Genomic DNA, 25,414 nt, shown 5'->3' with positions numbered 1-25,414 from the left:
ATTAAACAGTAACTCTCCCCAGCCCCTCCCTGGATGGTGATTCTGCTTTCTTTCTGTGTAAGTTTGACTATTCTCAGTACCTCACGTAAGTGGAATCATACAGTATTTGTCATTTTGTAACTGGCTTTTTTTGCTTAGCATAATGTCCTTAAGTTTCGTCCATTGTAGCATATTACAGAATTTCCTTCCTTTTTAAGGCTACTAATCATCATATAAATACACACACACACCACATTTTGCTTACCTAATCTGTTGATGGACACTTGGGTTGATTCCATGTTTTACCTATTTTAAATAACACTGATGTGACTGTGAGTGTACAGATATCTCTTTGAGACCTTGCTTTCATTTATTTTGAGCACAGGCATACCTCAGAGATGTTGCAGGTTAGGTACCAGACCATTGCAATAAAGCAGATATGGCAATAAAGCAAGTCACATGAATTTTTTGGTTTCCCAGTGCATATAAAAGTTATGTTTACACTATTCTATAGACTATTAAGTGTGCAGTAGCATTCTGTCTAAAAATACATATATGCTGTATGTACATACCTTAACTTAAAAATACTTTATTGCTAAAAATGCTAACCATCAATGAGCCTTCAGTGAGCCATGATCTTTTTGCTGTGGGGGTGAGGGAGGGTCTTGCCTCAGTGTTGATGGCTGCTGACTGATCAGGGTGCTGAGGTGGGGGTGCTGTGGCAATGTCTTAAAATAAGACAACAGTGAAGTTTGCTACATCGATTGACTCTTCCTTCCACAAATGATTTCTTTGTAACGTCCGTTCTGTTTGATAGCATTTATCCACAGTAGATCTTCTTTCAAAATTGGAGTCAATCCTCTCAAACCCTGCCAGTGCTTCACCAACTAAGTTTATGTAATAATGTTCTAAATCCTTGGTTGTCATTTCAACAGGCTTCACAGCATCTTCACTAGGAGTAGATTCCATCTCAAGAAAGCACTTTCTTTGCTCATCTATTGGAAGCAGCTCCTTATCCATTCAAGTTTTATTGTAATATTGCAGCAATTCCACCATATCTCAGGCTCCACTTCTAATTCTAGTTCTCTTGTTTCCACCACATCTGCAGTTACTTCCTCCACTGCAGTGTTGAATCCCTCAAAATTATCCAGTACTAAGTTGAATAAAAGTGGCAAAAGGAGGCACCCTTGTCTTGTTCCTCATCCTACAAAAAAAGCTTTGTCTGTCAACATTGAGTGTGGTATTAGCTGTGGGTTTCTCATAAGTGGATTTTATTCTGTTGAGGTAGTTTCCTTCTGTTCCTAGTTTGAGTATTTTTATCATAAAAATGTGTTGAATTTCGTTGAATCCTTTTCTGTGTTAATTGTGATGATCATGTGTTATTTTCCCTTCATTCTGTCAGCGTATAATATATTGATCGATTTTTGTATGTTAAACCATCCTTGCATCCCAGGAATATATCCCACTTGGTAAACGGTGTATAACACTTTCAGTATACTGCTAAATTCTGTTTTCTAGTATTGTGTCGAGAATTTTTGCATCAGTGTTCATAAGATATTTGTCTGTAGTTTTCTTGTAGTGTTCTTGTTTGGCTTTGGTATCAAGGTGATGCTGGCCTTATAAATGAGTTAGGAAGTGTTCCCTCCTCTTCAGTTTTTTGGAAAAGTTTGAGAATAATTGATGTTATTTGTTTAAATGTTTGGTGGAATTCGCCAGTGAAGCCATCAGGTCCAGGGCTTTTCTTTGTCGTGAGAATTTTGATTACCAAGTTAGTCTCCTTACTAGTTAAAAGTCTATTCACATTTTCTATTTCTTTGTGACTTAGTCTTGGTAGATTTTTTGTTTTTAGGAATTTGTACATTTCATCTAGGTTATCCAGTTTGTTGGTGTACAATTGTCCATAATTCTCTCATAATCCTTTTTATTTCTGTAGAATTGGTAGTATTGTCCCCATTTTCACTTCTAATTTTAGTAACTTGAGTCTCCTTTTTTCCTTAGTTCACCCCCTCCCCACCCCAGCTAAAGATTTGTCAATTTTGTTGATCTTGTCAACGAGCTAACTTTTGTTTTCATTGATTTTTCTCTGTTTTTCTATTCTCTTATTTTCTTGATCTCTGCTGTGATTTTTATTTCCTCCTAGTAACCTTGGGTTTAGTTTGTTCTTCTTATTCTCGTTCCTTAAGTCATAACTCTAGGTTACTGATTTGAGAGCTTTCCTGTTTTTTAATGTAAGCATTTATAGCTATAAATTTCCCTCTTTGCTTTGCTTTTGCTGCATCCCAGAAGTTTTGGTATGTTGTGCTTTTGTTTTCATTCATCTCATAGGTATTTTCCAATTTCCCTTGCACTTTCTTTTTTGATCTTTTGGCTGTTAAAGAGTGTATTGTTTAATTTCCACAGATTTGTGAATTGTTCAGGTTTACTTCTGGTGATTTCTAACTTCATTCCATTGTGGTTAGAGAAAATATTTTATGTGATGTCTATCTTTTTAACTCTTGAGAGATGATTTGTGGCCTAATGTGATCTGTCTTGGAAATGTCCCTCAAGAAAAATGTGTATGCTGTTTTGGGATAGAGTGTTCTGTATATGTCTGTTGGATCTAGTTGGTTTATTAAGTCCTCTTTCCTTATTTATCTTCTGTGTGGCTATTTTAGCCATTATTGGGATTGGAATGTTGAAGCCACTATTTTTTTATATATATAAATTTGTTTGTTTGTTTATTTTTGGTTGCGTTGGGTCTTCGTTGCTGCACACGGGCTTTCTCTAGTTGCAGCAAGCTTGTGGGTACTCTTCGTTGCAGTGCGCAGGCTTCTCACTGTGATGGCTTCTCTTGTTGTGGAGCACAGGCTCTAGGCACATGGGCTCAGTAGTTGTGCTTCACGGGCTCTAGAGCGCAGGCTCAGTAGTTGTGACACATGGGCTTAGTTGCTCTGCAGCATGCGGGATCTTCCTGGACCAGGGCTCGAAGCTGTGTCCCCTGCACTGGCAGATGGATTCTTAACCACTGAACCACCAGGGAAGACCGAAGCCTCTGACTATTAATGTGCAACTATTTATCCCCTTAATTCTGTCAGTATTTTGCTTCATACGTTTTGATGGTCTGTTACTAGGTGTATAAGTGTTTTATAATTGTTGTATCTTGCAGTATTGAACCTTTTATTAGTATTTAATGACTTTCTTTATCTCTTGTAAAACTTCTTTGATTTAAAGTCAATTTTGGGGCTTCCCTGGTGGCGCAGTGGTTGAGAGTCCGCCTGCCGATGCAGGGGACGCGGGTTCGTGCCCCGGTCCAGGAAGATCCCACATGCCGTGGAGCGGCTGGGCCCGTGAGCCATGGCCGCTGAGCCTGCACGTCGGGAGCCTGTGCTCCGCAACGGGAGAGACCACAACAGTGAGAGGCCCGCGTACCACAAAAAAAATAAAAAATAAATAAAGTCAATTTTGTCTCATGTTAGTGTAGCCACCCTGCTCTCTTTTGGTTACTGTTTCCATGGACTATCTTTGTCCATCTTTTCATTTTCAATTTATTTACATATTTGGATCTAAAGTGAGTTTATTGTAGATACCATATAGTTAGATGACCTTTAATTCTATTTTGTCTGCAAAATTGTATTAGCTTCATAGTTAGGAGATGCTGATTCTTCTACTCTTTTCTGATTCCAAGACATTTAACTACTAAATAAAATCTCATTTGTTCACATGTGTTAATACCTCTAAAACTTAAGTTGAATAGAGGTTAATGGGAATTTTGGATTGTCATAATTAAATGACTGTACTCTGTTCATAATTTCATATTTGTTTTTCTACCAGTGGGAATAGAAAAGCTTCCACAGGTCATTTATAAGCTTACCAGACAGTAATTATGCTTTTTGAAAAGAGCCTTTGCTGGACTTTCCTGGCAGTCCAGTGGTTAAGACTCTGCGCTTCTACCTCAGGGGGCATGGGTTCAACCCCTGACTGGGGAACTAAGGTCCTGCAAGCCACACAGCGCTGCCCAAAAAAACCCAAAGCCTTTGTTAGCTATAATCAGCTTTTTTGTTCTTTCCCAACTTAGCTTATAAACTCTAATTAATAAAACTTTGCTCCAAACTTGCTGTAAAATTCAGTCTTAATGAATAGCTTGAGTTAACAGTGATTTAAAATAGAAATAGTTTTATTTCAGTATATTTTCTGTTACGGAAATACTGAAATTTTTTTTACCTCAAAACCAATGCTCTTTCTATAAGACCCTGCTGCTTGAAGTTATAAAGCTGTTTAAAGTTTTGCTTTAAGTTTTTATCTATATTCTGGGTTACCTTCAAACTTGGTCCTTAATGTAACTATAAAAAGAGTAAGAGTGTTTTATCTCAAATTTTTAAAAAAAATAAGATACAGCCCATGTGGATTATTTGTTTAGTTACCAGATTTCACAAATTTTTATATTAAGCAGTCTAGAGATAAGTTGATATTGATAATGGGCTTTTATTATATATCTTAAGCACTTTGCTCAAAACACTCAAAAAAGGTAAAGTAAAATTTCTCACCACAGAAATGAAAAACATTTGTATACTTTAAAATTGATGAATTCTGAAAGAGAACAACCTTAGGGAATCTCATTCACAGTTAATGAGAAAGGACCATGGATTAGAAATAAGGAAATGCATTTTAGTCCTAGTTCTGCCAGTGAATACATGTAATGACCCTGATTAATTAATTTAACCATCAGCAGCCACTATATATACTTAATTAATTATGCTTTTGTTTTTAATAATCGTTATTTAGTGACACGTTTATTTTCATTCACATTTTATATGTCTTCTGATGGCAGTTTAATTTCAGCTGGGTTTATCATGAGATGTACCCATTTCATTTTTAAATGTTGCACCTACTTGGCTCTCTTTTCTCGCTAATATTTTATTTTTTTAGCATTTTTAATATTGAATGTAATACAGACAAAATGTGATTTGTGATTCTTTACTGCATCGTTTTACCATTGGCATTACATTAACTTTCCCATTAAAATCCACCCCTAATTATCTGAGAAAAGAATTTATAGTATGCATGGCTTTGTAGTTGTGACAAATAGCATTCTCTAGAATGTATATATGGCTCTGGTTTTCTTTGGGATGAGAACATTTTTTGTGTGTGGGGGATGTGTGTGATTCTCCTTCTCGTGTATCATAATTGATACCCTTTACATAAAATAATGATTTTAAACTCTGATGACAACAGAGTGATCACCATCTATCTTCAGATATATCACAGAATAATGATTTATATATTTGAAGATAGCTGGTGATCACTGTTGTCATCAGACTTAGATTCATTAGTTTTCTTTATAGATAACATCCCCTGATCAAAAAAATTTTTAAGTAAACCAGTATGTTCTATTTTAAGTATTTATAGGCCATTTATGTTTTCACCTAAGTCCTAGAGGACCCCAAGTAAATTTTGACAGTAGTGTTAATATTTAGTGAAACAGTGCAAAATAGGTAGTATTTGAAATGGTTTATTATCACAAAATATCAAATACAGACATTTGTATGGTAAAGCATTTGGGCATGTGATTTGTCTTAAGAATCCAGCTTTGAGAAGGTCTAGGGTTTTGTTAATCTAATGTTACCTCATTGATGGTTACCAATATTAAAATACAAAAGTGTTTTAGAGTAAGGATGCTTTCTTCCTTGTTAACTTTTTAAATATATCAATCTAATTATTTCACTCCAGTACAAACAACATGTATTTGTCAAGTGTCGTTGATGAGTATAATAATCTTTCACCTTTTCTTTGGGCAGAGGATGACCCAGTTTTCAGTAGACAAGATAACAATCACAGTGAAAAAGAGACCACACAAGCAGCACATGAAACAGAACCAGAGTCAGGGTCTCAGCCTCGGCCTGCTATATTATCTGGCTATTTTAAACAGTTTCAGAAGTCTTTACCACCACGATTCCAGCGGCAGCAGGTAACAATAAAAACATTTTATCTTGTATGTGTGATTAAAAAGGTTTATTGTTCAGTAGTATAAGAAATAATTTGACATAAAACTCAAAATACACAAAGCATACAAATTTTCCCTGAAAAATTTCCTCCTTTTAAATTAGTAAAAGTTTGTTGATAAGGGCTTTACTGTGAAACTTCTGTGTCGTTCCTTTTTTCCATCTGCCTCATTTATAGAAACCATCTTCCGTTCTAGGAAGTGGTTTCTGCAGTATAATTAATGAGTGATTAGTTGCTTAAGTCACGTGTAAGGCAAAATGTCATAACTTATTCTTTGTTCTTTTGTCTTGCCACCTCTCACTGTCAAATGTGTTTGGAATTCTTTTCCCTCAAGGTTTCAAAAAAGCCTGTTTTCTGATTGATTGTATTAATTTATCACATGGAACTAAAGTCTCAGATGTAGGGTCCTGCTTTTTTTAGGAACAGATGAAACAGCAGCAGTGGCAGCAGCAGCAGCAGCAAGGTGTACTTCCACAAACGGTTCCTTCACAGCCATCCAGTGGTGCTGTCCCTCCACCACCACACAGACCTCTTTACCAGGCCATGCAGCCTCACCCTCAGCATTTGGCTTCTATGGGTTTTGATCCAAGGTGGCTCATGATGCAGTCATACATGGATCCGCGAATGATATCAGGTAGACCTGCTATGGATATTCCACCCATTCATCCTGGTAAGTTTAAGTTGGCATTGTCTCATGGCTCACTTGCAGTTTTGCAAGTTCAAAGTTTTTCATTTTCCCCACGTTTTTAGTCCTAATTCCTTTGAGAGTTATAATCTAGTCAGAACTTAAGTAGGACTTTTTAATCATAAAATTATGTGTCTTCTCTCAGCACAGAGTAGTTAAATGCCAGGTACTGTACCAACAGTGTGGTAAGACCAAAGAGAAAATATATTTTCTCTCTTGCAAATACTATTTTAAAATTTTCAGGTGGAAAATTGCTATCTTAGTTATAATATCTGTTATTCGCTACATTGTTTTTATTCTTTCAGGTGTTTCAGCATTTGAATTTTGTCCATATATTATATATTACAGCTTTTCAATTTTCTCTGTCATTTGCCAGCCTAACACTTGGATTTCCTAATAGTTTAGCTAAAAACAAATAAAATAGCAGTCTTTATCAGAATAAATCCAGATAATCCAGTACCAAGACAGTCTAGAGGAAAATTTAGAGGTGACAAAAATATGATCAAGAATCACATCTTTATTTTAAAATTTACACTGAAAATTTTAAATTTAAGAGGCATAATTTATAGCATATTGATCAACTAAACTAGATTAATGGGATTTTCTATAGAAAATGTTTTTCTGAAAATTTGTCACTTGGTGTAATTGTCATAATGTTTAACATGCGTAGAGTCACGGTGCTTGTTATCTGATTTTTATAGGCATTATCTTTTCTTTCCTTTAAAGTAAAATAGGCTGTTCTTATGGTTTTGCTTGCTTTGCTACCTCAATTTTTAAATCTATTTAAAAGCAACGGTAAAAATCTCATTCACAGAAAAACTCAATATAATTTTCACTGATTATTTTTTTGAATTAATCAGTTTTACTTGCCAAAAGTATTTCTTTGGTTTAAATATAGAATGTCCAAATAGTAATTAAGTAATAATGTAGATTCTACGTCTATAATGATTTTGTTTCCTTCGTTCTCCTACCCCCACCCCCCAATCTTTTTCTGATCTTTTGTATAGGAATGATGCCTCCTAAGCCATTAATGAGAAGAGACCAGATGGAAGGGTCACCGAGCAGCTCTGAGTCATTTGAGCATATAGCTCGCTCTGCAAGAGATCATGCAATTTCCCTTTCTGAGCCTCGTATGATGTGGGGGTCAGATCCCTATCCTCATACTGAGCCTCAGCAGGCCACCACTCCCAAGGCAACAGAAGAACCTGAGGATATAAGGTAATTATTAAAATTATTAGTAGACCAATAGAATATTGTGGGGAAACGAAAACTGTGTAGTCTCTCTGAAGATCTTTCTGATTTAGGACTGAGCCACCGATCTGATTTTCTCCCATTTTAGTATGCCTTATTTCATTCTAGGACGTATTTTCCTTTTTCTGGCATTTCTGTATTGATTAGGGCATTTTGTAACGTAGTTCTGTACACTTAGTTAAATGCTGAAATTCAGTGGTAGATGTTAAAATTGGCAAGATTCTGCTGTTGATTAAGTACTTGACATGTAATGTGGCTAAAGTGTGGATGTAGTTCTTCCACTAACGAGAAATATGGTAGACATTTAATTATCGATATCTTATGGAAGTTTTCTAAGGCTGAGTTGAGGACAAACACTAATTTACAGAGTTACTATGAAGTGTCAGACAATTGGTGATCTCTAACAGTTTATAACCATGAAGTTAGAACTTCTGCCCTTTTAAGGAGTATGTTATGGTGTTTTAAAATTCTGATTCAGTGGGAAAGATGGACCTACTCTAGTGCACTCTCGTTATAAGTGGAAATGACTAGTTTCGGTCTTAAAAATTCACATCAGCATGGTCTAAACTTCCTCTTAAGGAATGAGCTTCATTTGTTTTTAATTGTGGGGGTAGAAACATAGCATATCTGCCCTCCTATCAGAATTTTAAGTGTGTAGTATAAGCATAATGTTGTACAACAGATCTCTAGAACTTTTTAATCTTGCACAACTGAAATTTTTTACCCATTTAATCATACTCATTTCCGCCTTCCTCTTAGTCCCTGGCAATCGCCTTCTGTGTGGATGAGTTTGATTACATTATATAGTATATATAAGTGGAATCATGCAGCATTTGTCCTTCTGTGACTGGTTTATTTCACTTAGTGTAATGTCCTCATCCATGACATAGCATATAGCAGGATTTTCTTTCTTTTTTTAATACTAAACAACATTCTATTGTATGCATTTACCACATTTTCTTAAGCCATTCATCTGTCGGTAGGCATTTAGGTTGTTTCTATCTGTTGGCTATTATGAATAATGTTGCACTAAACTTTTTATAGAGACATATAAAGCTCTTTATGATTAGAATCCATTTTTTTCTTTTTAAATTAGAGGGGTTATTTTGCTGTACATGTACCTGTGAGAAAGATTTTTGCCTTGATGGCTGTTATTTCTTTGAATTCTCCTTATCATAGGCCTGAAGCCCCATTGGATCAGGAACAGATAACTGCTGCTTATCCAGTAGAACATAGTCAGTTAGAGGCTCATCCAAAAGCAGACTTTGTCAGAGAATCAAGTGAGACAGAAGTACAGAAGTTTTTAAGCAGATCAGTGGAAGACATTAGACCTCATCATACTGACACAAATAATCAGCCTGCTTGTTTTGATGTACCTGATCAAAAGACTGTATCCACTCAAGAAGAGCGAATTTCAGCTGGAGAAAGTCAGCCTGCCCGGAAAAGAAGTGTTTCCCATGGATCTAACCATACTCAAAAATCAGAGGAGCAGAGAAATGAGCCATCTGCAAGCATTCCTAAAGTAACTAGCAGATGCATTGATTCAAAAGAACCAGCAGAAAGGTCAGAGGAAAAACCAAAAAAAGAGGGCTTTATACGATCTTCTGAAGGACCAAAACCTGAAAAACTGTATAAATCTAAATCGGAAACTCGTTGGGGCCCAAGGCCTAGCTCCAACAGAAGAGAAGAAGGTAATGATAGGCCTGTGAGAAGATCAGGTCCTATTAAAAAACCTATACTTAGAGATATGAAAGAAGAACGAGAGCAAAGGAAGGAGAAAGAAGGAGAAAAGGGAGAAAAGGTCACCGAAAAAATGGCAAAACCTGAAAAGACAGAAAAGAAAGAGCCTCTTCCTCCACCCCCACCACCTGTAACACCGCTTCAGCCACAGTCGGTTCCACTGCCACCTCAACCAGAACCAGAGAAATTTCCTTCAGTAGAAACTTCACCTTCAACTTTGGTGCAAAAGCCACCTCAGGATACTGAGAAGCCTTTGGAACCTGTAAGTAGTGTTGAGGTAGAGCCTGCAGCTAAAACTGTAAACCAGCAAACTGTCCCAGCACCAACAGTCAAGGAAGAAAAGCAACCTGAGAAAGTCATCAGCAAAGACCTTGTTACAGAGAGGTCTCGACCAGATTTAAGACCAACTGCTAAGAAAGAATCAGCTTTACCCCCTAGGGCCTATTGGAAAGAAGCTAGAGATAGAGATTGGTTTCCAGATCAAGGGTACAGAGGTCGAGGCCGAGGTGAATATTACTCCAGGGGGCGAAGCTATAGAGGCTCTTATGGAGGGCGTGGCCGGGGTGGTAGAGGACACACTCGAGACTATCCTCAGTATAGAGACAGTAAGCCACGAGCAGAGCATGTGCCCCCAGGGCCCCTCAGACAGCGAGAAGAAAGTGAAACACGAAGTGAGAGCTCTGATTTTGAAGTAGTTCCCAAAAGAAGAAGACAGCGAGGTTCAGAGACTGACACGGACAGTGAAATTCATGAAAGTGCAAGTGACAAGGATAGTTTAAGCAAAGGTAAACTTCCCAAAAGAGAGGAACGGTCTGAAAACAAAAAACCTGTAAAGCCTCCATCTTCTTTCAAGCCTGAAAATCATGTCCGAATAGATAGTAGACCTCTAGAAAAACCTTTTGTAAGGGATGATGATAAATCTAAACCAGGCTTCCTTCCTAAAGGAGAGCCTACAAGGCGAGGCAGAGGGGGAACATTCAGACGTGGTGGAAGGGATCCTGGAGGTCGCCCGTCACGCCCTTCCACTTTACGAAGACCTGCTTATCGGGACAATCAGTGGAACCCAAGGCAGGCAGAAGCTCCTAAACCAGATGATGGAGAGCCACCAAGAAGACATGAGCAGTTTATTCCTATGCCAGCAGATAAACGGCCTCCAAAATTTGAGCGAAAATTTGACCCAGCTAGAGAGAGGCCCCGAAGGCAGCGTCCTACCCGACCACCGAGGCAAGATAAACCTCCCCGATTTAGACGGCTAAGAGAGAGGGAGGCTGCTTCAAAAACCAGTGAGGTGGCAGTGCCCACAAATGGCACAGTTAGTAATGTGGTTCAAGAACCAGTTAATACTGCTGGGGATGTTTCTGGGAATAAGACACCAGACTTATCTAATCAGAACTCTTCAGATCAGGCAAATGAAGAATGGGAAACAGCTTCTGAAAGCAGTGATTTCAATGAGAGGCGTGAAAGGGATGAAAAAAAAAATGCTGATTTGAATGCACAAGTGGTTGTGAAGGCTGGAGAGAATGTTTTACCTCCAAAAAGGGAAATAGCAAAGAGAAGTTTTTCTAGTCAGAGACCTGGCATAGATCGCCAGAATCGGCGTGGCAACAATGGTCCACCCAAATCCGGAAGGAATTTCTCAGGTCCTAGGAATGAAAGAAGAAGTGGCCCACCATCAAAAAGTGGAAAACGAGGGTGAGTATTTTGTGTTAGATATAATTACTTACGCAACTTCTCTTTTTTTTTTTTTGGCCGCCATGCGGCTTGTGGGATCTTAGTTCCCTGACCAGGGATTGAACCTGGGCCCTCGGCAGTGAAAGCACAGAGTCCTAACCACTGGACCACCAGGGAATTCCCTAGTTTTGTACCTTTAGCGAAGCTAAAAGTATACTTCTTGGTTGAACTGTGCAAAGGAACTAGTCTATAGAGGGCCAAGACATTCTTCTAGAATTTTTTTCTATTCTAAAAGTGTAAGGGTGCTTGAGAAAGAGGTTAGTGTGTCTCAGGAGTCTGCCTGTTGTTACGTTACATTTCCCAAAAGAGTCCTGTTAGGAATTTGTAGGTTTGGGAAAATCTACACACCTAGGGCAGGACCTATACAGTGTCTTCCATTTGGTAAATCATCTTACTGATGATGAGCAGCCTGCCTTTCTTTCTTGGTTTCTCTTTGGAAAACTGGTGCTCACAGGTGTCCTCTGGGACTTAAATTAATATGTTGTAACCATATACAGTCACTCTGTACTGGTTTCTAGAGAGTGAATGTTGAAAGTTAAGGATAAATTATATTCCTCACTCAAGTTGCAAACCTACAATAAATGATCCAGCTTAGAGAGAGGCCTAGAAAGCAAAGTCCTGCCCAACCACCAAGGCCACCAGTAACATAAATACCATGTCATTGGTGGTGTTTTTAAAAGAATTTTTCTCAGCTATGCTAAACTTGGTCTGTTTTTTTAAATATTAAAATGTTGGTTATAGTAAATTATTATTATTATGTTTAGTATTGGGAAACATTATAAAGTAGCGTTATTCCTAGTTTAAAATCTAGACTCTGGTATTTACTAGTGGTATAAACTCTGCTTCCTCACCAGTAAAAGGGGGAGAAAGTAATAGTACTTATAAAAATGTGTGAAGATTTAGTGACATGATATTTGTGAAACACTTAATGTAACACCTGGTATATAGTAAGCAACTATTATTATGGCCTGCCCGTTTGTTCTTTTTTTTTTAAAACCAATTCCCAGATTTGCAGCCTGAGCTGGTAGGAAATTTATTCAGGCAAAGTATCTTAATCTGCATTGGTTAGTTACTGACACTTAGCATTTCAGATTACTATACCAGTCAGCGAAAATATTTTTGCTTTCTGATAATTTAGACGAAGTTCCAGGGAAATAATACTACCAGTTGTGTTTGAGTACCTGCTTAACACAGAATTTAAATCTCCCTTTAAAAGTCAAAAGAATAGGATAACATATAAGTTAAAATAACAACGTATCAATAGTTGTTGACTGTAACCAAACTATTAGAATTTCAAGTAATAATACTCAAGGGAAAAATTGATCAGATTTGTGTGCACTGTAGATCTCAACTACTTAGCAAGACTTTTGTGCTATGTAGATGATAACAACTTTGAACCTGCAGAAATAGCAGTTACTGGCTGTAGTGAAATGAATGTTTTGCAAGAGTCCCATTTAGAAGAAATGAATTCGTTCTTCACCTGTTTGAGGTCATGCTTTTTGTCAGCCTCTTGTTAAGCTTTTATCTTGAGTAATACTATAGACTGAGCTGGAAATGAATTGGTAAGGCCATTTTTCATGGTGTATTTTCATGAAGTTTTTATAAAATGAACCCAAGAAAAGAATCTGTTAGGTAAAAAAAAAACCCTGTAGAAATACCTTTGGTTTTGTGACGTGAATCGTTTCCATATTAAAACTGGTTTTTAAAATGTTTACATGTATATAAATCTGATTGAACTTTTAAAAAAAAACATACTTGTAGTATAAGCATAGAATTCTTTAAAAAGACATTTTCATATGCTGCCCTCTTGTGGAGAAGATCCACTAGTGAATACTTTGGACTAGCTTGGATCACAGAAATTTTCTGCTGTAAACAATGTTGATAGCTCATTTATCACATGATAGACACAGTAAGAATAGACACGATAAGAACCTTCAGAGGATAATTAGAATTTTAGAATTTAATTGCTGGAAAGAATCCTAAGGAGCTTGTCTTATCTCCTTTACTGGGAAGCTCCATCTTAGTGAAGTTGTACCCAACCAAAGTCACTAAAGCTTGTTGGTTTTAGAGTTAGGGTCTTCTATCCCACTGTTATTTCTTCTTAGATTGAACTTTAGAAACTGCCACTAAGAGCATTTTTCTTTTGTTCGGATATGTAGAGGTAGTAATAAAATCTCAAATTATTATTTTGTAGGCCATTTGATGACCAGTCGGCAGGCACAGCTGGTGCTGATCCTGTCAATGGCAGCTCTGCACACCACCAGGAAGGAGCCCCTAATGGTACAGGACAAAAGAACTCCAAAGATTCTACTGGGAAAAAAAGAGAAGAGCCCAAACCAGGCCCTAAAAAACCCAAAGAGAAAGTGGATGCACTATCACAGTTTGATCTCAACAACTATGCAAGTGCGTCTCAGGTCCCTTTTATATATCTATCTGTTTATCTATTTGTTACATTTAAATAGATACTGTAAATAAAGAAGTCATCAAAAAAGAAAGAGTTGGACTTCAAGGTAGAGATAGAGACTGGTTATGAATCACCGATATAGCTTTAACTGAAATAACACCAGCTTTTAGCATAGGCTTGAGTGCTTGATAAAATTCTTGTTAAAGATAATCCACAGAGTTTCACTGTTCTTCTTTAAAAAAAAAAAAAAGGAGGAAATTAACCACGCTACCTTGCTAGACAGGTGTGGGGAAGCACAGAAAACCAAATGTGAAGGTGCTTAGTTATATCTGTACATATTCTGTGTCTGAAAGGAAAGAAATATTAACCTCAGTGAGTTATGACCTTGATAAAATTGGCATCTAAGATACGATGAATAGAGAATAAATAATAGGATGGGAGGTAGTGTTGCTATGGATAAATGCTTTCAGAAAGCCACAGAGTGATAGGATATCAAATATGAAGGACAACACAGCAAGAAGGAGATATTTGATGAAGAAGTTAACAAGGAATCTCTATGAGTAGACACTTATATTGATACATGTAAAAAGGTGCTATTTGCCATTCATTCAGATGAGACTTAAGCTGGAAATACTGAATAAGATTGAGAGATTTACTAAGTTAAGACCAGATAGTAGTAATGGGAAACTTGGGTTAGGTACTTTTGTTATATCAGTATTAGAGATGTAGATGAGAGTTTTCTTTCATCTAGTTAATACTTATTTATACATACTAAATTTGATTTGGGCCCAGGACTTTGGCATTATTATTTCTAGACCAGCGGTTCTCAAAGCGTGGTCCTCAGACCATCAACATCACTTGGAAATTTGTGAGAAATACAGAATCTTGGGCCCTACCCCAGACCTGCTGTATTAGAAACTCTTGGAGTGTGAAGCAATCTGTGTTTTAACAAGTTCTCCAGGTGATTCCAATGCACGCAAACTTTTGAGAGCTAATTCTAGACTACCATTTTAGGATTCACATGGGAAAGAAATAAACTTATCTTAATTGCGCGTTTTAAGAATTTTTAGAACTGTGGTTCTTAACAGGGATGGTTCTGCATTTGGCAATCTCTGGAGATATTTTTTGTGTCAAAACTGGTGGCCGGATGCTGCTGACATCTTAGTGGGTATAGGCCAGGAATGCTGCTAAACATCCTACCCTGCACAGGACAGCTAGCGCAAAATGTTAATACTGCTAAAGTTGGAAAGTTCTGATTTAGAGAGAGCGATTAAAGTAAATCCATAGGAAGCTTGGATGCTAATCTTATTGTGGTCCATGAGAAGAGATTAACATCCATCTAAACACTACATTTGGAAAATGACAAGTGAAGATTACAAAAGTCCACAGAACATGGCAGACTTCTCAAATATTTGTTTACTAGTTTCTCTTTTTCCAAACAACTTCTGGAGTAGAAATTTTGCAAAGTATTATATTATTGGATTAACACAATATAAAAAGGTAAGAAGTCAAATTATTTCTGAATTGATAATGGAAATTGAGCTATTAGTTTTAACTTGTTGAAGTTAATTTTAAGAGTCATCTTTAGGTTCTTTTCCTAAAAATGTTCTATAATTTCCTAAAAATGGTCTTCCTAATAATGTCCCATTAGCCCAAAACGTTGCAAAGCACCAGGCAAGAACAGGGTGTTGAGAACAAAGTATTGTTCACATGTCCGTAAATGCTTCATGTAATTGAGTGAACTATTCAAAAGGTTTCTAACGGAGCCCTTAGGCAAGAAAATTAAAATAATGAGTGATGGGGCTTCCCTGGTGGCGCAGTGGTTGGGAGTCCGCCTGCCGATGCAGGGGACACGGATTCGTGCCCTGGTCCGGGAGGATCCCACATGCCGCGGAGCGGCTAGGCCCGTGAGCCATGGCTGCTGAGCCTGCACGTCTGGAGCCTGTGCCCCACAGCGGGAGAGGCCACAAATGAGAGGCCCGCGTACCGCAAAAAAAAATAATAATAATGAGTGATGACATGACTATGAAGATGAGCTTTAAACACACACACTTTTTAGTTTAAGTGAAAAACCGAGATGAATTTAGAATTATGAAGAGGTCTCTTCACAAGTCTGAAATACTGGAGTGCATGACATCCTTAGAAATGTTGGACTAAAACCTTGCATTGAGATGAGCATATGCTCCATTTTACACAGTTAATTTCTTTGTTTTTCTTTTGACATCTTTATTGGAGTATAATTGCTTTACAGTGTTGTGTTATACACAGTTAATTTCTTAAAGGATTTAGAACACAAGTAGAAGCGTCATAGATAAATCAGAATCAATTGGCTTTTTCCTTTGAAATTAAACTTTTATTAGAAAAACAGTAACAGTAATAGGTTTATAAAGAGTGAAAGCCAGTCTTAGTATTTATTTTTTGTTTCCCTGTCAGTGTTTCTATAAATGCAAATTTTTAGCTATTTAAAAGGAACTGTTTGCCAGTAGATTCTCTATGATCCACTCCATGGTCATATTCTCTTGCCAGGCCCCGCAAGTTATCACCATTCTGAATTGTATATGTATCATTCCCAAGCGAGTATCTTTTTTTTTTTTTTTTTTTTGCGTTATGTGGGCCTCTCACTGCTGTGGCCTCTCCCACTGCGGAGCACAGGCTCCGGACACACAGGCTTAGCAGCCACGGCCCACGGGCCCAGCCGCTCCGCGGCATGTGGGATCCTCCCGGACCAGGGCACGAACCCATGTCCCCTGCATTGGCAGGCAGACTCTCAACCACTGCGCCACCAGGGAAGCCCAGCGAGTATCTATTTTTATTATGTGTTTCCCGATCAGAACATATTATATATTTATATTTGCAAAATTAAAATAATTTATTTGAATTGCCTCACCCTTTTCTTACATTTATTGTGCAAACATTATGCGTACAACCCAAAATCACATCACCTGGACTATTTTTATTTTTCTTCTAAATATTAGTTAATGGATCTAGATTTCTTATACTCACTGGAATATAGAATTTTTTTTTTTTTTTTTTTTTGCTGTACGGGGGGCCTCTCACCGTTTTGGCCTCTCCCGTCGCGGTGCACAGGCTCCGGACGCGCAGGCTCAGCGGCCATGGCTCACGGGCCCAGCCACTCCGCGGCATGTGGGATCCTCCCGGACCGGGGCACGAACCCGTGTCCCCCGCATCGGCAGGCGGACTCTCAACCACTGCGCCACCAGGGAAGCCCTAGAATAATTTAACAAGATAGCCAGAATAATTGTTAGAGAATGAGTTGAAAGTATATCTTGAATTATTCTTCCACTGGGTTATTATGATGTATGTACATCTATGCCACTTTACATTCACATGGAACTTTAACATGTATTTCATGGTTTTTAACAGCTCCACATTATAGACAATAGTCTACGTAAACTAGAGGCATTAAGAATTATAAGACCAGCTTAGTTGTTCAACACCGCGTTGTTAGCACATCAGCCTCTCAGAGCTTATTACATACATCCTTTGAAAAGGGGAAACAATAGTAATACCCACCTCTTAGAATGGTTAGATGCAAATGAGATAAAGTACTATGTAGATCTTTAATAGCACAGCACACATCTTGAGGCTGGGAGAGGTAGAGTTTAAGTGATTTGACTACGATAAGACAATTTTGATTTTTCTTTCTTTTTTTTTTTTTTATAAATTTATTTATTTTTGGTTGCGTTGGGTCTTCGTTGCTGCATGCGGGCTTTCTCTAGTTACGGAGAGCGGGGGCTACTCTTTGTTGTGGTGTGTGGGCTTCCCATTGCGGTGGTTTGTCTTGTTGCGGAGCACGGGCTCTAGGCGCCCGGGCTTCAGTAGCTGTGGCTCACGGGCTCTAGAGCGCAGGCTCAGTAGTTGTGGAGCACAGGTTTTGTTGCTCCACGGCATGTGGGATCTTCCCGAACCAGGTCTCGAACCTGTGTCCCCTGCATTGGCAGGCGGATTCTTAACCACTGTGCCACCAGGGAAGCCCTTGATTTTTATTTTAAAAAACAAGGCGCTACCACTATATTGCTTAAGAAAAAAGGATGTATAATATATCATTCAAAGTAGATAGTCTCAGGACTTTTAACCTGTTTATGAAATTTTTTCATATATCTATGAAATCTTTTCAAATTTTGCTGCTAAATGGCCATTTTATGGTGTGGGAAATGACTTATATACTATGAGTTATGAGAACTAGATCTTTGCCATATCTTTTATTTTTTAATCACTACTGAACTAAACATTTCTATTTATCTTTTCAGTTGCAAAAAAATATCATTTTAAATCTTTTTGTATATCTGTAGGTGTTGTTATAATTGATGACCATCCTGAAGTAACAGTAGTTGAAGACCCCCAGTCAAATTTGAATGATGATGGTTTTACTGAAGTTGTATCCAAAAAACAACAGAAACGTTTACAGGATGAAGAACGCCGAAAGAAGGAAGAACAAATCATTCAGGTATAGCGTTTCAATTTGTTACTAGTTATTTAGATTGTTGCCCAAAATATACTAGGAAATGGTCAAGGTTTCTATCCACCTATAAGGTCAGGGCTGCAGTTATTATTCAAGTTTTGAGAATGACCTGATTTTTCACAACTTTAAACTTTTTAACCAGAATGAGGTAAATTTTAAGTAGAATGTAATCACTAGCTCACCATTTGCCTTAGAGAAGACCATCTTTACTTTATTTCAAAATATATCTTATTTGCCCCATCATACTTCATTGCAGAGTTAGGGTTAATTTTAAATCATCTTGGAAACTTAATGAATACAGCTGCCATGATCTCTAATAACGTGCAGATTCTTGACCTATACAAGTTTCTGTTGTAATCTAAATTAGTTCTTTGAAATACATAGTATGAATCACGATACATTATTTCCTTTAGATCAACCCAACACCCATTTTACTAAATGCTGACAGAGGATAAAAATAAATAGAGCACATAGGTCATACCGATAAAGAGCCCTAACAGGTGAGAGGCTTAAAAGCAGGAAACACTGTAAAAATCCTATGTGGTTGGTAATATTGAGTTTAATTGGATATAATTCTTGGGACTAGATATTTTCAGAAGTCATTTATTTGTTATTATTGTTTAGGAAGATACATTGGTGTGTGTTTTATATAGCATAATACCTAGCAACACTCCCAGGATTAATGCTTCTGTGGCAAACATGAGTTGAGTGAAGTCAGTAATTTTTTGTCAGGTGGGGTCAGATTTTGCTGCCAAATGAATTTAGTGCGAATTTCCTTAATTTCTTTAACTTCAGAATAGTGGAAAAGAGATTGTGGACCTGTATGTCAAGAATATATAATACATATTTGTCTTTTTTCCCCTATAGCATCTTGTAATTTAAAATCTCATTGGCAACCTTGATGTTTTTATTCTATCAAGTAGCTATTTTGTAAAGTAAAGGAGCTAAATTAGCAGTAGATAGCTTTGTTGGAATGTCTGTGTATGAACTATTACTTTCAGCTGTGTTACTGACAAATGATTCCTGCAAATTTTTTAAGGTCTGGAATAAAAAGAATGCAAATGAAAAAGGAAGAAGTCAGACTTCTAAGCTCCCGCCAAGATTTGCCAAAAAACAGGCTACGGGAACCCAGCAAGCACAGCTTCCAGCTTTGGCTCTAGCCTCAGCTCCAGGTCCAGGTTCAGCCTCAGCTCCAGGTTCAGCCACAACCTCAGCTCCAGTTGCAGCCTCAACCCCAGCTCCAGTTTTAGCATCACCCTCGGCTCCAGTTCCAGCCCCATCTGCAGTCCCAGTCTTTACCTCCACCTCAGCTCCACTCCCAACCTTAGCCTCAGCCTCAGCTCCAGTTCCAGCCTCCACCTCAACTACAGCCACAGCCTCTTCTCCAGCTCCAGCTCCAACCCCAATCCTTGCCTCTGCTTCCACCCCAGCCTCTGTCCCCATCCTTGCCTCAGCCTCAATTCCTATCCTTGCTTCAGCTCTATCACCAGCTTCAGCTCCACCTCCAGCCACCTCAGCCCCAGCTGCCCCCACCTCAGCCCCGACTGTCCCTGCCTCAATCCCAGCCCCAACCCCTGCCCTAGTCCAAGTCTCAGTCCCAGCCCCTACTGCCCCAGCTCAGACTCAGGGACAGACTCACAAACCAGTCCAGAGTCCACTACAGACTACAACACAGTCTTCAAAACAGCCACCTCCTTCAATTAGACTGCCTTCAGCTCAGACACCTAATGGCACAGATTATGTAGCCACAGGAAAACCCATCCAGACCCCACAGTCACATGGCACTCTTACAACTGAATTATGGGATAACAAGGTGGCCCCACCAGCTGTGTTGAATGACATCTCTAAGAAATGTAAGTGTGCAACAGGAAGTGAGGGGTGGGATATGGCATGGGAATTGGGGGTTTGTTTTCAATTTTATTTATATACTCAGTATGTTTTTTCCTAGGCATTTCTTTTTTGTCAGTAGGAAGCAGTAACAGTAATCTTTTCTTAGCTTCCTTTCTTAACACCTTTGTTTCTAAGACAAGTGTGTTATATTTTTAACAGCCATATTTTATGGACACAACTTTGTGTTGATAAAACAATGGTACAATGTTTTGGAGGAGATTATATTTATTTTGGTATGCAAGAATCTCTTTAAGTATTATATACCATGTGAAAAGTCATTGTTTTATTATCTAGCTACCATTAAAAGAAAGGGTTAAATGGATTAAAGATTATTAGCCTCTAAATTTTAATGGTCATATTTCCTGTGGCTTCTCCTTCTCAGTAGGTCCCATTAGTCCACCGCAGCCACCTTCAGTCAGTGCATGGAATAAGCCCCTAACATCATTTGGATCAGCTACTTCATCAGAGGTAGGAACAGACTTAATAATGGCTTTTGTGGGGTTAGTGTGGCAGAGTTTCCTTAAAACAGTTTTTCAAACTTTGGCATGCATCAGAATCACCTGGAGAGCTTATTAAAGTAGATTGCTGGGACCCATGCCCAGAGTTTCTGATTCATTAGTTCTGGGCTAAGGCCTGAGTACATTTCTTATAAGTTCCCAAGTGATGTTAATGCTACTGAATCTCAACAGTTATAAGCTGCTTCTCACCTTTAGACATATTAAGGTTAACATTTTAAAAGTTCTAGCTTTGTGACACAGAGAGTATAAGTGCAATTACTATTTTCTGGACTGTTCTATGTTTTTAATGATATGCACGTTTGAATAATCAGTATAATTACCTAGAAGCAGAGTGTCCGGGAGGTTGTTCTAACGTAATTTCTCAAACACGCAGTATTGGTAATTGACTATTTAGGCCAGCAATTCTTCATTCATTGAACAAACATTTATTGAGCACTTGTGATGGTATCAGGCACTGTCCTAACCTGTGGCCTTAGAAAAAGTGGGTGGTGGTGTGAAAACAGAATAAAAACCCTGTGCTCATGGGGCTTCCATTGTAGTTGGGGAGAACCAACAATAAACAACACATAGAATGTTAAATGGTGATCAGTGCTGAGGAGAAAAGCAAAAGCAAGGAAGGTGTATAAGGAATTTCCCAGGCGGTGTGGAGACAGCTTAAAATAGGGTGGCCAGAAAAGGCTACTTAGGTGACACTTGAATTAAAGACTTGAAGGAGGTAAGAGAGCATGCTATTCAGTTGTCTGAGGAAAAGTGAATTCCTGGTTCAGAGAATAGTAAATACAAAACCCTAACACAGGAGCATGCCTGGTGTGTTTGAAGAGGTCCATATGGCTGGATTGAAGTAGGGATGAAAAGAGAACAGATGAGGTTGGAAAGATAATAGGTGGAGGATCCGGTAGGGACTTCGGGCATGGTAGGAAGACAGTAGATAGTTTTGAGAAAAAGAGTGACAGCATCTGACTTTTTAAAAGACTATTCTAAGTAGTCTGTTAAGAACAGTCTGTGGGAGCAAAGAAGAGATGGTAAGATGCTGTTGCAATAATCAAATGATGATAGCTTAAACCAGGGAAGTGACATTAAAAGTGATCAGAGGGCTTCCCTGGTGGCGCAGTGATTGAGAGTCCGCCTGCCGATGCAGGGGACACGGGTTCGTGCCCCGGTCCGGGAAGATCCCACATGCCGCGGAGCAGCTGGGCCTGCGAGCCATGGCCCCTGAGCCTGCGCGTCCAGAGCCTGTGCTCCGCAACGGGAGAGGCCACAACAGTGAGAGGCCCGCGTACCGCAAAAAAAAAAAAAAAAAAAAAAAGTGATCAGAAATGGTTGGTTTCTGGGTATTTGAAGATAGAGCTCATAAATTTACTGATGAATTAAATGTGATATGTGAGAAAAGGGAGTCAGTTATCTCCAAAGCTTTTGACTTGAGCAACAAAAGGGATAGAGTTCCCATCAGTTGAGATTGGGAAGCTGTAAAATGAATCATCATTGGGGAAGAAGATCAGGGAATTCAGTTTTGAACTTGTTAGATTTAAGATGTTTATTACACATCTAAGTGGAAATGTCAAGTAGGTAGTTGAATATAAGAATTTGTAGGGCTTCCGTGGTGGCACAGTGGTTGGGAGTCCGCCTGCCGATGCGGCGGACACTGGTTTGTGCCCCGGTCTGGGAGGATCCCACATGCCACGGAGCGGCTAGGCCCGTGGGCCATGGCCGCTGGGCCTGCATGTCCAGAGCCTGTGCTCTGCGGCGGGAGAGGCCACAGCAGTGAGAGGCCCGCGTACCACAAAAAAAAAAAATTTGTAGTTTGTAGAATTTTGTAGAATTTGTAGTTCAGAGAAGATAGTCTAGTTTGACTACATAAATTTGTAAGTCTTTAGATGGTGCTTAAGTGATGACGTTGGTTGAGGTCACGAAGGGAGAATGAGTTATAAAAGTAGTTAGAAAAAGAGAAGAGAAACAAAAACCGAGTCCCAACTCAGGGAGTTGCGGGAGATGGAGAAGCTAAGTGATGAGAAAAGTGTCCTGGAATCCAAATGAAAGATGAGTTTAAAGAGGGATAAATCAAGTGTGTCAAATGCTGCTGGAAAGTCAAGTAAGACAGACCCTGAGAATTGACAGTTGGCATTAACAATGTGGAGGTCACTGGTGACTTTGACAAAAAAAATGTTGGTGGAGCACTTGGTGCAAAAGCCTGGTTAGTGTGAATTTAAGAGAAAATGGGAGAAAAGATGAGTACAGTCGTCCCTCAGTATCGCAGCGGGATTGGTTCTAAGATCCCCCACGGATACCAGAGTCGAATGATGCTCAAGTCTCTTGTATAAAATGGCACGGTATTTGCATATATTTATCTCTAGATTACTTGTAATACCTAATACGATGTAAACGCTATGTAAATAGTTGCCGGTGTGCAGCAAATTCAAGTTTCACTTTTTGGAACTTTCTCGGGTGTTTTTTTGGTTTTTTTAATCCAGGGGCGGTGGAGCCCATGGATGCTGAGGCAAGGCTGACTGTGTAGAGAACCTAGAGTAGTTTTGCCATAAAAGGGGAGCAGAGAAATGTCAAGGAAGATACAGTTAAGAGATTTTGTTTTTCTTCTTTTTTCCTTTCAGGGAAGTCTTCCTGTTGTTCCCTACCCCCAGTTCAGCTTTCTGACTTAGGTCTGGAGTAGGCCTCATCATCTGTTTTGATTTTTTTTAAGTTCTACAGAGAACTCTTTGTAAAAATAGAATTAAGAATCACTGGATTCTGTATCTGAGATGCCCAGTTTAATCGTTTTTCCTCTGCCTATTTGTTTTGACATTATGATTAATTAGAACATTTCTTGTATAGAAAGTTGATTTTTCATTACTAATGAGAAGGATGGAGTAGAAAGTTTCTTTTCTTTGTTTTGGATGAGTGTACTGGTTTAATAATTTTATTAAAATGTTTGGTCCAGGTTTTTAAGTTGACATTAAAGTACAGGGACCATAATCTCTCAGCTGCAAGATTTTTGTTGTAGACATTCCACTACAAGTTGATAATACTAGAAGGATGCTTACATTCTTCTTCAGCCTCTTGGAGCACCAGGATATTTTGTTGGTATCTCATTTTTCTCATGCATATTTTTCTTCATCCTCTTTATGTTCTTTATATTTTCTGGATAGAATGATTTTGTCATCTCTCCTTGTCTTATCTATATTTTATAGACATTTTTTGTTTCAAAGAATATAATATTGTCTAACGTTCTCTAAGTCCCATTAACTATTTTAACTAGTCCCATTAACTATATTCCTATTCATTTAACTATTTATAAGTTCTTAATTGTTTTGTACATAAAATCAAGAGCTTTCAGTTATTAAGTACTGCACCATTCTCTCTTCTAAGATTAATTGTACATTTATATTGAACTGACTAGAAAATTTCAACATTGACTAAAACAGAGATGTTTATTCTAAGTTATATCAGTACTGTTTGTAGTTGAAAGTGAATGTTCAGATATTAAAAATAGATCTGAATGACATGCCTTATTCCTACTGTTGACATTGTTATACTGATAAATATAACAATAACCTTACACAGTAATTGCCACACTTAATTCAGGGGTACCAAAAATGATATGAAATAGTGATATGATTATAAGACCAAGGCCTGAAGTTTAACTTTGTCCCTAGTTTTGTCTTTTTGTTTGTTCTTCCATGAAAAGGTTAAGTACAGTTTTTGTGGTTTCAGTTAACTGCAGTCAACCACAGCCTGAAAATATTAAATGGAAAATTCCAGGAAAAAACAGTTCATAAGTTTTAAATTGTGCACACCCTTCTGAATAATAGCATCATGAAATCCAGTGTTCCCACCCACCCATTAGTCATTTAGTAGCCATCTTGGTTATCAAGTTGGTCGTTTTGGTGTGTTTGTGTTCACATAACCCTTACGTAACTTAATAGTGGCCCCAAAGCGCAAAAATAGTGTGACTGGCAATTTGGCTGTTCTCTTACTGTGCTTAATTTGTAAATTAAACTTTATCATCAGTGTGTATGTATAGGGAAAAAAACACAGTATGTGCACTGTTGAGTACTATCTGTGGTTTTGAATGCCCACTGAGGGACATTGTTATAAACATCCTCAGGCTTACAAAACCCCATGTCATCTAACCTTCTGCTTGTCCATCTTCTGCCACTGTTCCTAATACCTGCTGTGTTCCAGCCTCACTAGGTTTTTTTTTTTGTTTTTTTTTTAAATTCCTGACCTTTACACTAGATGTTTGCTCTGCCAGAAACACCTTCCACTAATCCTATAGTTTAGATTCAGTTTCAGTATGACCTCCTAGGGCCTTTTTCTAAGTGGTTTAACCATATTTTAATTTTTGCATATCCCTTATCTAACTTTTTAGTTGTTTATTTTCTTCATCCATTATAATGCAAGTTAGATAGGTAGTGCCTGCCTGGATCAGCGCCTAGCACAAAGAAGGTATTACATAAAGTAGCAGTTTAATTGATGAATGAATTTCTGATGTGTGTGCACGCCATTACCAATCACGAAGTACTTTCATGTATATTAATTCATTTTATTTTCAAAGCAGAAGTGGGTGACACTGGAATTCCTATCTTTTTTCTGTTCCATTAATTCATTCCTTTATCTCTTGCTGGTGGTGCCTTTCTGTATTTGTTTTACATTTGTTTTAAATGATGTTTTACATTTGTTTTAACTTGAGGCTGTGATTTGCCCTTCAACCCAGGGCACTTAAAGCCAGGACTTTAAAACTTAAGTCTTGTCCTAGTTTT

General features: G+C 38.2%; 1 protein-coding gene and 1 non-coding gene across 15 annotated transcripts in view; one reads left to right on the top strand and one right to left on the bottom strand.

Annotated features, from left to right (window-relative positions):
- PRRC2C (proline rich coiled-coil 2C) overlaps positions 1 to 25,414 on the top strand; it is a 99,107-nt gene that overhangs the window by 47,410 nt on the left and 26,283 nt on the right. For 13 of the 14 annotated variants that reach the window (XM_033855194.2, XM_019952517.3, XM_019952514.3 and 10 more), the window contains exons 13-20: positions 5,754 to 5,923; positions 6,379 to 6,628; positions 7,651 to 7,861; positions 9,074 to 11,326; positions 13,560 to 13,768; positions 18,083 to 18,237; positions 19,292 to 20,105; positions 20,525 to 20,610. In XM_033855194.2, coding sequence (XP_033711085.1) covers positions 5,754 to 5,923; positions 6,379 to 6,628; positions 7,651 to 7,861; positions 9,074 to 11,326; positions 13,560 to 13,768; positions 18,083 to 18,237; positions 19,292 to 20,105; positions 20,525 to 20,610 — 4,148 coding nt within the window. The remainder of the gene's footprint in view (positions 1 to 5,753; positions 5,924 to 6,378; positions 6,629 to 7,650; positions 7,862 to 9,073; positions 11,327 to 13,559; positions 13,769 to 18,082; positions 18,238 to 19,291; positions 20,106 to 20,524; positions 20,611 to 25,414) is intronic. The other variant, XM_019952513.3, reaches the window with a different exon arrangement.
- Positions 11,410 to 11,482, bottom strand: TRNAE-UUC (transfer RNA glutamic acid (anticodon UUC)). Its single transcript has one exon. It is a non-coding gene; the product is annotated as a tRNA-Glu (tRNA).

Source organism: Tursiops truncatus, chromosome 1 (assembly GCF_011762595.2).
Source record: "Tursiops truncatus isolate mTurTru1 chromosome 1, mTurTru1.mat.Y, whole genome shotgun sequence".
Classification (NCBI taxonomy): Eukaryota; Metazoa; Chordata; class Mammalia; order Artiodactyla; family Delphinidae; genus Tursiops; species Tursiops truncatus.
This window is presented reverse-complemented; position numbering and strand designations above follow the sequence as displayed.